This window comes from Urocitellus parryii, chromosome 14, assembly GCF_045843805.1.
Source record: "Urocitellus parryii isolate mUroPar1 chromosome 14, mUroPar1.hap1, whole genome shotgun sequence".
Taxonomy (NCBI): Eukaryota; Metazoa; Chordata; class Mammalia; order Rodentia; family Sciuridae; genus Urocitellus; species Urocitellus parryii.
Window position 1 is genome coordinate 19482982 of NC_135544.1, and position 15643 is coordinate 19498624.

The 15643-nt window shown below is 37.6% G+C and overlaps 1 protein-coding gene across 2 annotated transcripts in view; it reads left to right on the top strand.

The window, feature by feature from the left end:
* The window catches only part of Trmt9b (tRNA methyltransferase 9B (putative)), a 54436-nt gene extending 39333 nt beyond the window's left edge, over positions 1–15103 (top strand). The window contains exons 4-6 of one of the 2 annotated variants that reach the window (XM_026402913.2): positions 1466–1620; positions 8322–8495; positions 13964–15103. In XM_026402913.2, coding sequence (XP_026258698.2) covers positions 1467–1620; positions 8322–8495; positions 13964–14997 — 1362 coding nt within the window. In that variant the 5' untranslated portion in view covers position 1466 and the 3' untranslated portion in view covers positions 14998–15103. Of the gene's footprint in view, positions 1–1465; positions 1621–8321; positions 8496–13963 lie in introns of those variants that run through there. The other variant, XM_077792679.1, reaches the window with a different exon arrangement.
* The last annotated feature ends 540 nt before the right edge of the window (positions 15104–15643 follow it).

Consider the following 15643-nt stretch of genomic DNA (forward strand, 5'->3'; position numbering starts at 1 on the left):
ATTTGTTAAATTTATAAAAGGTACTTTACAGTGACATGACCTGGTAGATGCCATTTTACCCAAATGCCTTCCACTTCACAGGCTGGAGGTAGGGAAGAGAGGACAGAAGCTATCCAGGGACAATACTTTCCTTTTGTCACACTGAACAAGCACTCTTGGCAGTGGAGGGTCCCCGCCTTTGCCTCACTCTCCTGTGTGACATTTGTTGGGGGCCTGCTCTGCCTAAGTGCTAAAGATTCAGCATTATATAAGACAAGTCCCTGCCCTTTAGGGCCTTCCAGCTAATGGTAGAGATACATATCTAAATACAACTATTACAGAACTTCGTGACACATATAGATTTACAAGAGAGGCAATTGTCCAAGGGAAGGTGCTGAGCTAGCTGTTAGGCACAAGTAGGGACAAATGGGTTTTTTTAATTATTGAAAATAATGCTGATTGGTAAAAGCCACCAAATCCTTGGCCTTTTCCCTGGGCTGCCCCTCACTCCTATGTCACACTAGAATAAAGGATTAAGTGCTAAGCAGCTGGGACCTCCAGGACCTGCCCTTGTACCATTCTCATTCCTTTCTAATTGACCTCCTCTCACAAGAAAGGTCAGGGAAGCCTTCCTGAAGGAAGTGATGCTTATGCCAAGAATGAATAGAAGTCAGCCGCATAAAGTACAGTATCTATTCAGGTCCCTGGATGTCAGGGAATGTATCACTTATGAGAAACCATGGATCATTGGGTGTTCCAGGCTCTTTGATACTGGGGGAAGATGTGAGAAATGAATCCTAAGAAGTAAGTTGAGGACAGATCAGAAAGGCTCTGCATGACCTCCTACACCAACTGTACTCAACTGGACAACTATAAAAGGCCTTTGGAGAAGTGGTAGCATTGTAAGCAACTCAATTAGATCTATATTTCAGAAAAAAATAGTTAAGGCATAATTGAGGGAAAAGCATTGAAGAGTTAGAAAATGCATTTGCAGACTGTTGAAGTAATTCAGGCAAGAAATCAGCACCTTATTTAAAACAGAAGCAGTAACGGATGTGGGAAAATGGCTGAAATCCAAAGACATTAAAAAGGTAAAATTCCTAGGGCTTCTTGATTGGAGTGAAGAACTACTTGTTATAAAACGTTAAAATCTATTTAGCCTCAGATAGAATGATCTTATCGGAAGTGAACCATTTGGTAAGAATGTGCCTGTGCTTCCAAAATTTAAGAATTCATCTTGCACAGGAACTCACAAGGATTAGCTCATTCCCCAACCATTCTTTTCTGAAGATTAGCAGATGCATACTTTGCTAATCTTTTGTCAACAGTGCAGTTACATGAAAGTTTCCCTGCAGCACCGAGAAAGCCTAAGAACCCTACCACTTTTGCAGTTGTAGGTCCCGAGTTCAGGAAGTCTGCACCTCCCTCAGCCACCTCTGGTGCGTTCTCTGACCTGCTTGCTTTGGGTGGGTCCTGCTTTCCCCAGGATGGATCAGGAAGCTGCCCTGCTGGAGAAGCAGCACGTGCACGATGTCTACGAGAACACGGCCCCCTTCTTCAGTGACCTGCAGAGCAAAGCCTGGCCCCGAGTTCGCCAGTTCCTCCAGGAGCAGAAGCCAGGCAGCCTCGTCGCCGACATCGGTAATCCAGGCTTGTGCCCCCTAGCATGACGTATATTCCATCACGCCTGTTCTTTTCAGATTCATTTTTCATTTTTATTGTAACAAGAACCCTGAAATGGTGCCCTTGGCCTGCCCGTTCCTAGAATATTCTCTTTTTATAGCAGAAATGCATACCATCAAGTCACAAAGCAGATAGAGCACAGCTTCAAACCTACATTTAGATAGGGTCCATCTTTGCACATTCTCCACCAAAGCTGACCTAATCAATTGAATGAATAAGATAGAAACGATAGTGACAATGATAATTTCATATGTAGTGATGGTCATATTTATAAAATGTGTTTTACAGTGGAGACTCACCTTGGGTAAAAGAGCCAGAATCGTGGGGCTATGGAAGAGGTCTTACATCCTTTTATTAATCTCATGGTTCCTCTTCTCTTGTATTGTGTAGTTATTTTGTTATTAGAGCATAGCTTTAAATGGATAACATTTTCATAATCACTGATTTGTCTGGAAGACTTTAGCGCTGTATCTTTCTGAATCAAGAAGTGATAAACCACAGCTCAGTAGATCTAAGACTAAAATTAACATGGGGTTGGTTTCCCATTGAGGCATGCCTGTCTAAAACTGCTTTCTAGCAATTACACCCTTGATTGTGCCCGTAAGAATCGTTAAGTCTGCAGTTACAATCTCAGTCTAGTTGACCCACTCAGTAAGGGTAAGAGAAACACATACATGTCCACAGTTCCTGGCTTGTTATATGGTTATAAACAGTGTGGAATTTTTGGAAGAGGAGCATGTCACATTGAAATTAGGAGTCTTTCAAAAATACCACTGTAATGTCGATTTTTAAAAATAAATCTGATTTCAGAGGTTGGGGATGGAATTCAGTGTGGAGTATGTGCTCTGCATGCATGGAACCTTGGCTTCAGTCCCCAGCACCTCATAAGGGGGAAAAAGATTTCAGAAGATGCAGTGATTCTGAAACTCCTACTACCCACAATCTAAGCAAAGTACCAAGACCTTAAAATTAATGGGGGAGTGGGTATTCAATAAATGGCTTTGGCACAATTGTACATATAGTAAGAGAGTTACTTTCTTATAGCTTTCACCAAAATAAGTTCCACATAAAGCAAAGATATAAGAAAATGAAATCATTGAAGGACTAGATGATGATTAGTTTATTTAAAAATATTTTCCAAAGCAAATGGCCTCTCTGCATATAACACCTATGCACACACACCTAAAATTATAAAATAGAATTGTCGTTATTCGTGGTATTCATGTTTTACGAAGTTCTCATAAATACAGAATTAGTGAATACTGAAACATTGTTCTGAGAAGAATTATAGGAAGGGTTCCTGTAAGGCTTTGGTCCCAACATTTTTGTCAGTGTATCAATGCATAACCTTGAGTTCCTGTTTAAAGGCATCTTACTTACTATCTATTGTTGATTCATTAACACTGAACTCACAATAGCACATTACAACTCATACTTGAACAAAGCTTATCATTTCCATATTTTGTTCCTAAGAGACCTTACAGCCTTCTTCTGTTCTGAAAGACTAGACTATTGGGGGGCCTTTTGAAAAGAAAGATCACCAACAAAATAATCACAAAAATGCAAAAAAACATGGCACTCGATAGATTATGGAAAGAACACTTATTTATAGTGTTGACTGAGATAAAAATCAATCTAGTCAAGAACAAAGGATAATTACATGTATTTTGGGACTTATTAGGATTGGAATCCAGGAGACACTGAATTTAAGTAGCCATGAAACTGTGCTCTTAGGTTTTGCAAGAAGATGCCTGCTTTTATAGCATAAATAGCAAGGCAGGTGGCTAATTACACCACTTCTTTGTCAGGAATTATGATTATAAGAAAGGAAATAGGCACATTCTCAGTCTCTGGACAGTTTTAAGGGGGAAGAGGAGTCTCACAAACTGTTGCAAAGACTGGTGAATTTCATTCCAGAAAATTGCATTTTGGCCCAGTTAACAAGAACAGTTTGTCCTGGGGTGGTGTAGACAGCTCCGTTCAAAGATCAGCTGCAGTTGTGTCTGAAACCTGGCTTAACAAGTTCTCCCAGCGCCATTCTAAGTGCCTGGGATCAATGCAGCTCCACTTAGATCTCCCCTGGCAACAGCAGGAGAGCTGAAACAGGAAGGCCCGATACAAGGATCTTGGGCAGGTCAAAGTTTGGGCTGCTGTGTCAATGCACATGTCTGAGAGCGACCACGCAAGTGCTCAGACTTTAGGGTAACAAGTAAATTTTAACATACAAAAGAGTAAGCAAAGATGAATCTTTTAGGAACAAAGATCAACTGTATTGATAACTTTCACTCCCATGGAAACTAAAAAATACTGTTAAGACAAAAATCTAGATAAATATATAAATGAAGTCAAAAGACAAAAAAACCCTGAAGTATCTGCAACACATCTGATAGAAAAAAAATACATTATTTTCTTAATCTCCAGGACATTTTTAAGTCAATATTAAAAAAGGCCCAACATCCTATCATTTGTTATAGTAGGGTTAACCTGGAGGATGTTATGTTCAGTGAAATAAGCAGGGCATAGAAGGAAAATACTGCAACAACTTTAAAAAGATGAACTTGCAAAGCAGAGAATAGAATAGTGGTTACTAAGGGCTGGGGCAGGGCTGGGGAGGGATGGGAGGGAAATGGGAAGTTTTTGGTTAAAGGGTGCAGAGTTTCAGTTAGACAAAAAAAAATAATAATTTTTAAAAGGGGAAGAAAAATGACAACCAAGCTGGGCAAAGTGGCACACATCTTTAATCCCAGCGGTTTAGGAGGCTGAGGCAGGAGGATTTCCAGTTCAAAGCCAGCCTCAGCAACAGCGAGGCACTAAGCAACTCAGTGAGACCCTGTCTCTAAATAAAATACAAAATAGGGCTGGTGTTGTGACTCAGTGGCCTAGTGCTCCTGAGTTCAATCCCTGGTATCTCCCCCCCCACACACACACACACACAAAATGACAACCAAAAGAAAATGGGAAAAGGATATGAACAAATGGGGTTTTTTTTAAGTTGCTGTTTACAAACTGCTTAAAGATGTTTTGATAGGCAATCCATTGACAAGGTTCAGCAACAAAGACACATAAGGGTGCAAAACATCTTCATCCCAGTCCCTGGTACCAAATAAACCCATGCCCGAGGTAACCATGCTCTTAGCTTCTTATGTACCTTGGGACAGGTTATGTAAATATAAGTATCTTTGTGCCTCTAGGAATGTGTTTGGTTGGGCATTTGTAGAGTTGCGTAAGATTTAAAACTACATAGCATTTTATACTAATAGTGCCAAGTTAACAAACAATATGTTATTTTATATACAAATTAACAAACAATATGTTATTTTATATACTTTACTGCTACAAATTATGAGCAAATAATATTCTTTGAGCACTTCAATGGGAACCAACAATTGGATCGGTAACAAATATTTCTCTGCCCGTTTGTACATATGTTTTGAATTTTGTATAATTCACACTTTTAAACTCGTCAATAAGCAGTAATGTTTTGATGACAAAAGGAAGGATATATTATAAAATAAAGTCAAGGAAGAAATAGAAGAAAATGAAAGAAAGGAGTCCAAAGGGATGAGCAGAAGAAAAGACAACCTGATAATATGACTATCTTCATAAGGAAAGTTGATTTCCAGGTTTTTTATGTTGCCAAAACCGACTGTTATGCTGTTTAATTTGACTGGTTATTACTTTAGCAATTTATAATTAATTATAATGAGTTAAAACTAGTCAAACATGGTAGTAAAAAAAAAATTCAGCAGTAACCAGGTTCCAGTTCCCAGACTGGAAATGTCTAGGCAGTTTCACAAGTTTAGTGGGAAGCTTTTAGTTAACTGAAATGTTATTCACCGCATCACCCCGTTCCCTAGCCAAGCTGATTGGCTGAGGTGTGTGGCAGGCACTCCCAGAGAGAAGCTAAATCTCAGAATCAGGGAGTAAATGAGCAGGAGAAGTGGCCTAACTAAAAACAACTTCAAAGAGCAGGAACATCACAGTACTTTCAGGCAATACTGTGACTCGGGCAATTATGGCAATACCTTGACCTGAAACACATCATACATAAATGGAGTATAATTTCTCATTCTTCTAGTTGTACATGATGTAGAATTACACTGGTCGTGTAATCATACATGTGCATAGGGTAATAATATCCAATTTGTTCTACTATCCTTCCTACCAGTATCCCTTCCCCTCCCTTCACTCCCCTCTGTCTAATCCAAAGTACCTCTCTTCTTCCCTAACACTCCCCCACCCCCGTCAATTTTAAGTGCATCAGACATGGAGGGCATTGTGTGCTTTGAAATCTTCACTTGCATGAATTTAGAAAGTAGGAGAAAGTCCAGAGCTGGATTTTTTTTTTTTTTGAGCAAAATTCCCTTTTTTTTTTCTTGACCCCAAAGAAAAGTATCCTAAAATCTTAAAAAAAAAAAATATTTTTTTACTTGTTGATGTACCTTTATTCTTTATTTATTTATATGTGGTGCTGAGGATCGAACCCAGTGCCTCACACATGCTAGGCAAGTGCTCTGCCACTGAGCCACAACCCCAGCCCCTTAAAAATGTTATTTTTGTGTATATAAAAATTAACTTGTCAGTAATTAGGATTCCATTTGCCTCTTAACTCTCAAAGTATTTATCCTCAGTATCAATAGTCATTTTTGACTGACTAAATCCCATACAGCAGAAACCATGCCTAATAGAATAAAACATTTCCTCATTCCTGGACTTAAGAAATTGTGTATAAAATGCATATAGTATTTGCCTTTTTTTGTCATAGGAAAAGAGAATTCTCTTTCAGAGAAGATTTTAGTCAAGAACTCCCAATTTTAAAAATGTGATTCTTTTTCAAAACTTTGGAGAGAATGTTTGTATTAGTATATCAGCAAATATTTGCCCATACTGGACCAAAACATTTTGTTGAATTGAGGCAATTATCTGTTCTCTCCTTTAGCCATAGTGTGGTGCAGAATACAAAATCCAGGAGACTGTAAGCATGCAGACACTTCCTGGTATCTCTCTTTAGTACTATGCAAGGTTATCACTTAATGAGATTTTGTAAAGGAGCGTGATTATTGTGGACTGAAGCAAAGCGTGCCGCAGTATTCAGCTTCTGATTTACATTGAAAATAATGGAACAATTTAGCCTGGCAATATTCTTGATTTCCTTATTAGGACGGAATCTTCCCCTCACTAGCATCTCAGTGTATGCACTTAGAATATGGGTAATTGCATCATATTTGGAAGTTCCACTACTACCTTTTAAAGTGAATGTCATTAGAAATGAATATGGGATAAATCTAATGTCATTAGAAATGAATACGGGATAAATCAAGGATGCCAGGACATTGGAAAGGTATCAGACACTGTTTAAATTTGAAAATACCTCAGTTTCTTCTTTTTTACTAAATGTTTTCTGAATAGTTCCTTTCAGCAGTAATGGTTTATTAACCTATTTTTATTAATATCTTTAAAGTGATTTTCTCTTTCATTTTTCCAAATGTATCTTTCAAGCCAATAAATAAGCAAATGAATTTGCAAGATTTTTTTAAGTATAACTATCATCTTTGAAATATACAGGATTTCAATTTTAAAATACATTGTGAAATATATTTTCCCCATGATTACCTTCAAACAATGGGGCTTTTTCTCATAAGCATTAGGAACAGGGGCTGTGAGATCTAAAGTTTCTAAGACCTCAGTCATTGTCATTGAGATAATAATGTTGCAAATGTTATATTTATCCATATGCTCTCCACTATCTCATCTGGCATCAGAGGACTTTAAATTGGTTTTTATTTTTTTAGAAGTTTGAAAAGCACCTATTAAGGAGGAGTTAATAAGGAGTGTCATGACGTATTAACAAAGCTGCAAACCAGTAGTCTTTGACTAGTGATAGATAAGTAATGGCAATAATATAATAATTGAATGAAATGATGTTAACAATTCTTTTTTTCATTCATTTTAGATTTTTTAAAAAATTTTAAGAAGTCCACCTGAGCCATCTTTTTTTAAATATTTTTTAGTTGTGGATAGACACAATGCTTTTATTTTATTTATTTATTTATTTTTATGTGGTGCCACCGGATGGCTTGAACAACACACACTTATTTCTCACATATGCACATAGGCAAGCACTCTACCACTAAGCTACAACACCCCTTTCAGATTTAAGAATTTTAAGAGTGTGTTTTACTGTGTAGCTTCTTTTATTTATAGCTACTGAAAGTTGCTGGCAGTAGTTGAACCTAGTGGGCAAATGATAAGAATCTTTGGAGAAGCATCAGAAGAACAAATGCTATAATATACACACATGCACAGTGGGAATACATGTTAAGATAGAGACTGTACACTGTCTGTCCCTCGTTCAGGTTGCTGAAACTGTCATTCCCAGCAATGGGCTAGCTAACATGTCTAGTTGTGCAAGTATGCTCAGTCAGTCCTAAGGGCATTAACTCAGTGACTATTCAAGAAATATTTTTTTCCATTCCATTTCTCTTTTCTCTTTTATATGAAAGTATGTGAGTGCTCTCTGAAGCCTCTTCCTTTGCCTCCGTGAATACCTTCACACTCATATTCTACCTTGGTGATGTAAACTTCATATTGATGTGAGAAAAATTATTTTCCTCACTCTCTATTAAAGATTGCATATAACACAGGTTTTTCTTTTATAGGCTGTGGAACTGGAAAGTATCTTAAAGTAAACAGCCAGGTACATACCCTGGGCTGTGACTACTGTGGACCATTGGTAGAGATTGCCCGGAGTAGAGGATGTGAAGTCATGGTATGTGACAACCTTAATCTCCCCTTTAGGGATCAGGGCTTCGATGCCATCATCTCCATAGGAGGTAAGGCAGCAGGGTCACATGTTCATATTTTGCCATGAGAATAACTTACATGGTTGAAGCTACTCTCATGACTCAACATTTTTTCTGTATATAGAGTGGTCTATGTAATCCAGTTTATCTAATTTTTTTTAAATATTTCAGCTGCTTGAGTTATTTGGCTAACCTCAAATACATTTATGGTACATATGTTGTTATAACTATTTAAACCTTTAAGCTGTTATTCTATTATTTTTGGTAATTAATTCCCATTTCTTTCACTGATGAATAAGGAAATATTAGAGAAATCTTGCTCATTGAAAATGGTACTTTGTTCTATTGAAATGAAGCCAGGCTCCTCCAAAATGAAGTAGATTTGGGGGCATCATATTGGCTTTTTCAGGCTACAATAGTGCCCTTTATTAACATAATTCTAAGACTAATAAAACCAAATGTTATCAAGATCAACTGCCATTCACTGGTACTCAAGTTCCTGGAGAAGACAGGTTCCACCTGGTCCCAGATGCTATTCTGTTCCTTAATACCAGAAATTGTTTATGAGTATAAGGAATGAATTCCTCATATTTTTCCAACAAATATGCCCAGAAAACACATATACCAAAAAAAGAAAAAAGGTGCTTGAAATATATTCCTGATACCTAATATGTCAGTCATTTATAAATGTGCTAGGAAACCTTGTATTTAAGGGAATCACGTGATATGCTCTTTTGCAATGGGAAATCTTTTTCAGAGTCAATCACTTGCTCCAAAACACTTAAAAATTAGTCTATTTGAATATGACAAGCTTTATCAAAGCAAAATGAACTTACATAAAACTGACTACTACTATTCATGAAGAAATACAGAATAAGACTGTTTTCTCTTTCCTGAAATACATGAGGATTTGGTTGGTTCAACTCCATTACTACGCACAATTAGGGATGCCAGCCCAGATACCGTAACCTTGGAACTGATGAGAACTGACAAGAGGTGGTTGCCATGGGAACCTGCACTATGACGTCTTACTTCTCTGCACTTGAAACTGTTTAGTCCATTTGGTTGTAAGGATTAGTCTGTTCAGGCGGCCGTAACAAAATGTCACAGACTGGAGGGCTTGAACCACACGCACTTATTTCTCACAATTCTAAAGGGTGAGAGTCGGATCAATCAGGTACCAACAGAGTCGAATTCTGGCGAAGGCTCTCTTCCTGGCTAATAGATGGCCCACCTTATTGCGGTGTCTTCACAAGGTCCTTTCATATATGGGGACCCTCCCTTGTGTCCTCATCTAAGTCTAATTACTTCCCAGAACTCCTGCCTCCTAACACACTGCGGGTAGGACATGGACGTGAATCTTGGGGGAACATAAACATTACAAAGATTCTTGTTGAAGGAAGCAACATTAGGCAATGTTTTGAATCTTTTGTGGGAAAAGTTTGTGGCTTAGTCATTCCACCGAAAGAACTAGAGATCAGAGGGAGTTCTCTTTGTTCTTTCATTTGCCTGAGTTTTAGGACCATGGAGGATATCGACATTCAGGCTGTGCCACGGAGCCATGGCTGAGGAAGAGAATATTGACCAGCTTTTTGACTTTGAGTAAATGTTCCTTGTGAATCTGGGTAATCCTCTGTTTTCCTCAGAGAAAATGGAGTGTACCTGATGCTATGATTTGAATGCCCCCTCTAAAACCCATGTTGAAATTTAGTTGCCATCATAATGATATCAAGAGGTGGGACCGTTCCGAGTTTAAGAGGGCATGCCCCTTGTGAATGTATTAAGGGTGGTATGGTGAGAGTGGTTTTGTTATCACAGAAATTGACCTCAAATGAAAGGATCAGTTGGGCAGATTTTTCTTCTTTCCTGGCCATGGGATGCTCCCCACCGTGTTATGATGCAGCAAGAAGGATCTTGCCAGATGCTGGTCCCTTGATCTTGAACTTCTCAGCATCCAGAACCATGAGCCAAATAAACTTGTATTGTTTATAATTTACCCAGTGTGTGGTAATCTGTTACAGCAACAGAAATGACTAGCATGCCTGATTGCTGTTCCAATTTAAGATGCTCCCTTAGGTGGAAAAATAGCACATATTTCTATAACCTGTAACTATGAATTAATGGGCTATGGTCATTTTCAGTTATGTTTCACATTTAGAACAAAAGTATGAGAAATTTCAGTAGACTCTTCATGTCTACATGTTTCTATTTCCCTATTTAAAATTTTTTATTTGGCACTTTTTGCTTATCTTTACATGAAAATTTTACTTTTTGGTATCTCTTAATAATAATATGAAAGATAAGCATCATGCCTAGTTATATATTCATCATGTGTTACTGACACATTAGAAAAAGAAACATTCTGGGGCTGGGATTATAGCTTAGTGGCACAGCACTTACCTACCATGTATAAGGAGCTGGGTTAGATTCTCAGCACCGCATATAAATAAAATAAAGGTACAAATGGGGGTTATGTTACTCCTCTCCCCCATCCCTCTAGGACATTTGGCAATGTCTGGAGATATTTTTGATGGTTACAAATGGGTAGGTGAATGTGTGCTAATGTCATCTAAGGGGGCTTCCCCACAGCAGAGAATTATCTATACCCAAATGTCATTAGGGTTAGGGTTTTACGTTAAACCTATAACTTCTTTATGCTTAGAGAGATAAACACCACACACTTAAAATTAAATAACAGTAAATCAAAAAATATCAAGATATGACAGGACCTTAAAGGTAATCTTGTGTCACTTTTCACCTGATTCTGGAATCCATTAATTGAATTCAACCTATCTATTTTCTAGGCTCTTAGCATCTTAGCAGGAAAATATTGCTATAGAAAAAAAAATAGCCTTTAAGCTATTTTTTATCATGATTTATAAACAAGGGGACTTTTTTCATCTTTTAAAAATTCAATGTAGTTTCCTGACATTGATATTTCAGATAAATTCTGTGTCCCATTGCAGATACACTTGCAATGCTTCTTAAGAGATTATGTATATGCATGTGTGTCTCATTGTATATGTAATGAAGAAATATTTATTTTTAACCTTTTTTTCCTCCAAAACGTTGATTTAAAGTTGTTACTTATTACGTGTTTAATATTCAGATTTTTCTGGGTGAAAATATGTTAGAGGTGAATTGTTACTTACTCATCAATAAATCAATAAATACTTTCTTTCTTAAAATATAAAACTTCTTTGGAAGCTGAATGGAATCTTGAAATATCAGAGACCTATCAGTCTACCATAAAATAATTCAGTTTAGTTGTTTTTTTTTTCCTTTGATAGCCTTTGTAAAGCAACACAATAAATTGTCACTAGTCACATGAATTATGTTCTATAAAAGTTCCCGTGAACACAAAATTAGGAAATTTGTGGGCATTTGTGACCTCAGAAGGAATACAGGATGGGATTCCTGCAAGCTGCTGACCTTAGCATTTTTGTCAATATATATCTTTGTCAATAACCAATTGATACATAAACTTGTTTGATGTGTGTTTCTGTTTAAATTCACTTTAATTTTAAGCTCAGGCCAACAGCATTCTCAGTCATGCCTGGATGAAGCCCATGTAGCTCCTGTGCTTTCTCCCTGGGGCACATAATGTCACAGCCTCTGTGCTTAGGAGCCCAGACAATAGGACAGTGCTATGCTCGGATGCTGTTTTAAACAGGGAACTAAATAGACCATGAAAAGAGCACTTGTTTACAGTATTAGAGTTGAAATTAAAATGAGAAGGTTGCTTTGTTCCACCTCAGCTGGGAACATGTTCTTTGAAAGGCTCAAATTGCTTCTCTGCACAAGCTAATGAATGACCATGAGAGTCTGGGACTGTTCATTTTGGGGGGTTACAAATAAATCTTAGCAAGTGGGCAAATTTGCAAATACAGAATCTGTGAATAATGAGAATAGGTTTTATTTTAGAAACGTACTCACAGTGTACAACCAGAGATCTGAAAAATTGTGCTCTATATGTGTAATATGAATTGTAAAGCATTCTGTTGTCATATATAACAAATTAAATTTTTTTTTAAAAAGTACCCATAGATATTTTAGAGTGCATCAGGCACAGGTTATGGGAGAGGTCAACAGCCCTGAACAGTGGTAGATAAGATAAAAACATCAGCAATGCATGACCCCTAGGCCTCCTTGTAGCTCAGTGACCAAAGAACTACTTCTAGAAACAAATGCTTTCAAATGAACCTTTTGAGGGTCCATAAAGGGCCCTCTCTCTGGGGACTGGGAAAAGAAGACTAAGGCCTAGTATGACAGAGTGCTTGGTCAAAGATCACAAGGCTAGCTCTTGATAGATCTAGGTTGGAATATGCTGGTGTCTTGTTCTTCAACACATCTAACCCTCACACCTCTAGCTTTCTCACACTGCTGCGTGGTAAAGATAGCAGGGTTTGTGTGCTCTTGATTGGAATAAAAATCTGATGGCTATTAATACAGTTTGCCTCTTGCATGAACTGCCTTTAATAGTAGTTCATGCAAAAGGCATTTTAGATACTTAATATATCTCTGGTAAACTGCAGACATTAATATACCTAAAATCACTACGAACAGCAAGATAATGGTGAGCTTTAGAGCAGTGGTGTTAGCCACTGTCTGCCCTTACTGCTCATATGGGAGCCAGAGTCTCCCAGCTTTGCTTGGGACTCCTTTCCTCGCTAAGATGTATAGTGCACTTGTGTTCAGAAAAATAATTTGATGTTTTCTCTTGACTCAATACTGTGATTAGATTCCTCCAGGAACTAACAGACTAACACTTTCTACATATTTGGGATAAAAATAAGCCTAGATAAAGGCAGTTTTTCTTGAGCCTCATTTTGAAGGGATTGGAAGCAAAATGATAATCTATCAATTTAGTTTTTAACTACACACAATTATAGTATATTAGCATTTTAAAAAACATGTAATCATTTGGACTTGTGGTAGGCTGACGTATCTTTGATATTATTTAGACAGAAAAGCAATCTTTAACATTTTTCTTGATTTTTGTTTGCTTTATTAATTTTATTGACACTAATAATTAGTGATGTTGATTTTTTTATTGCTATAGAAGTACAATCATTCATTAAAGCAGTGAGTCATTTTATAAAATCCTACCAGAAAACATTTACCTAACTTAGTATTCCTTACAATTTTAGTAGTTCAGACCTGACCCTCTGGTTAACAAAATTCACAGGATTTTGGAATGGGATCTCAGAGGTTATTTATTCTAGGCTTCTTGTTATGATTTAAGAAACTTAAAATCGATTGTACTTAAATAACTGGCCCAAGATTAGCTGCCTAATAGGTACAGAAGCCAAAGCAAAAATTATGTCTCCCAAAACCTATGCTTTTTCTTCCGTCTCTCCTCCCATGTAGGAAAGAAGGAGGTTTTACTATATGTCAAAATTTCATCATTGTTATGTGCAAACCTATTATGTATGTATGTTAAGTGTGTGTGTTTATGTGTGTATACACACATTGAGATCTCGTTTTCTCTTTTTCAGTTATACACCACTTTTCTACAAAACAAAGAAGAATCCGAGCAATAAAAGAAATGGCCAGGGTTTTAGTTCCCGGAGGACAGATGATGATTTATGTTTGGGCAATGGAACAAAAGAACCGACATTTTGAGAAGCAAGATGTGCTCGTTCCTTGGAACAGGGACTTCTGTTCCCAGCCCTTCTCAGAATCCAGCCAGTCCGGGAGAAAGAGGCAGTGTGGACATCCAGAAACAAGCCATCCCTGCCACCCCCCTTGCCCTGAGTATGGCTGTTCCATGTGTTTTAAAGAGCGATGTGATTCCAAACGGTCCCACAGCGTGGACTATGAACCTGTTATGGCTAGGACCTGTTGTGGAAACACTTCAAAGGAAGGTGAGGAAGAAAATGGCATCTATAACACATTAGGAAGATCTTTTCGTTCCTGGTTTTTCTCCAGATCTTTGGATGAGTCCACTCTGCGGAAGCAAATTGAAAAAGTGAGACCCTTGAAAACCACAGAAGTTTGGGCCAATAGCACTGTATCCATCCAGCCTTCTCGACATTCCAGTTTAGACTTGGATCACCAAGAGCCATTTTCAACGAAAGCATCAAGCTTAGATGAGGAAGTGTTTGTAGAAACTTCTCAAAAACACTTGGAGTGGCTGAGAGCTTCAGGTACTTCAAAGCACTTAAATGGAGACCATCAAGGAGAAAATCAGAGAAATGGAGAGGGGAACCTTCTGGACAGCACCAATACCAATGAGAATCATGTGACTGCAGGTAGCTTAGAGGAAGGCAACCCTTCTGCCCGTAAAATATTGAGAAGGATTTCTACCGTCGACTCTACAGATTCCAACCCAGATGACACAATTTCTGTCCAAGAACAACAGCCTGACATTTTGGATTCCAGAGCCTTTATGCGCTACTACCATGTGTTTCGTGAAGGTGAGCTCTGTGACCTGCTGCAGGAGAACGTGACCGAGCTCCGTATTCTGAGCTCCGGAAATGATCATGGCAACTGGTGTATTATTGCAGAGAAAAAGGAAAGTTGTGATTAATTGGATTGTTTTAGAGACAACTTCTCCAAAAGATGAACCACAATCTTTTCACTAAGTTATGTATGGTTACCTACATTTGCATCCAATTTTATCATTTTTAAACCCACATATGCTTTGCTCCATAAATACTATGAACTGATAATCTTTTAAATCTTTGGGTAAGCACAACACCTTGCACCTAAAGCAATTGACACAGGATATTTGTGCTTAAGTGTATATAAAAAGATCTGAAAAAGCAATAGAAGATGCACTTCAGTACAGTTTAGATTTTATTTCCCCCCCAACGATGAAATTCTTATGAGAATATATGTAGATTAGTTTTCAGTATTACATATTGATTTTAAAAGATTCTGCTGTTAAGTAAACCTTTAAAAACAGTATTTTTATAAAGTAAGAGGGTAAATTCTGGTTCTCAGGTAATAATTTAGATCTATGTGTAAGATAACAAGGAAACCTATTGTGTTTCTCAGATGAACAGAATATTGAAACATGATGGGATATTTTATTGTCAAGGCCTGACTTCTACTTAAAGTCTTCAGAAAATTGAGAGACAAGGAAAAGAGAAACAGGTAGTGTTATAGGGACTCTTCAAAGGGAAACTTCCTTTTCTTTTGAAGTGAAACTAGGAGAGACTAGTTGAAGCACT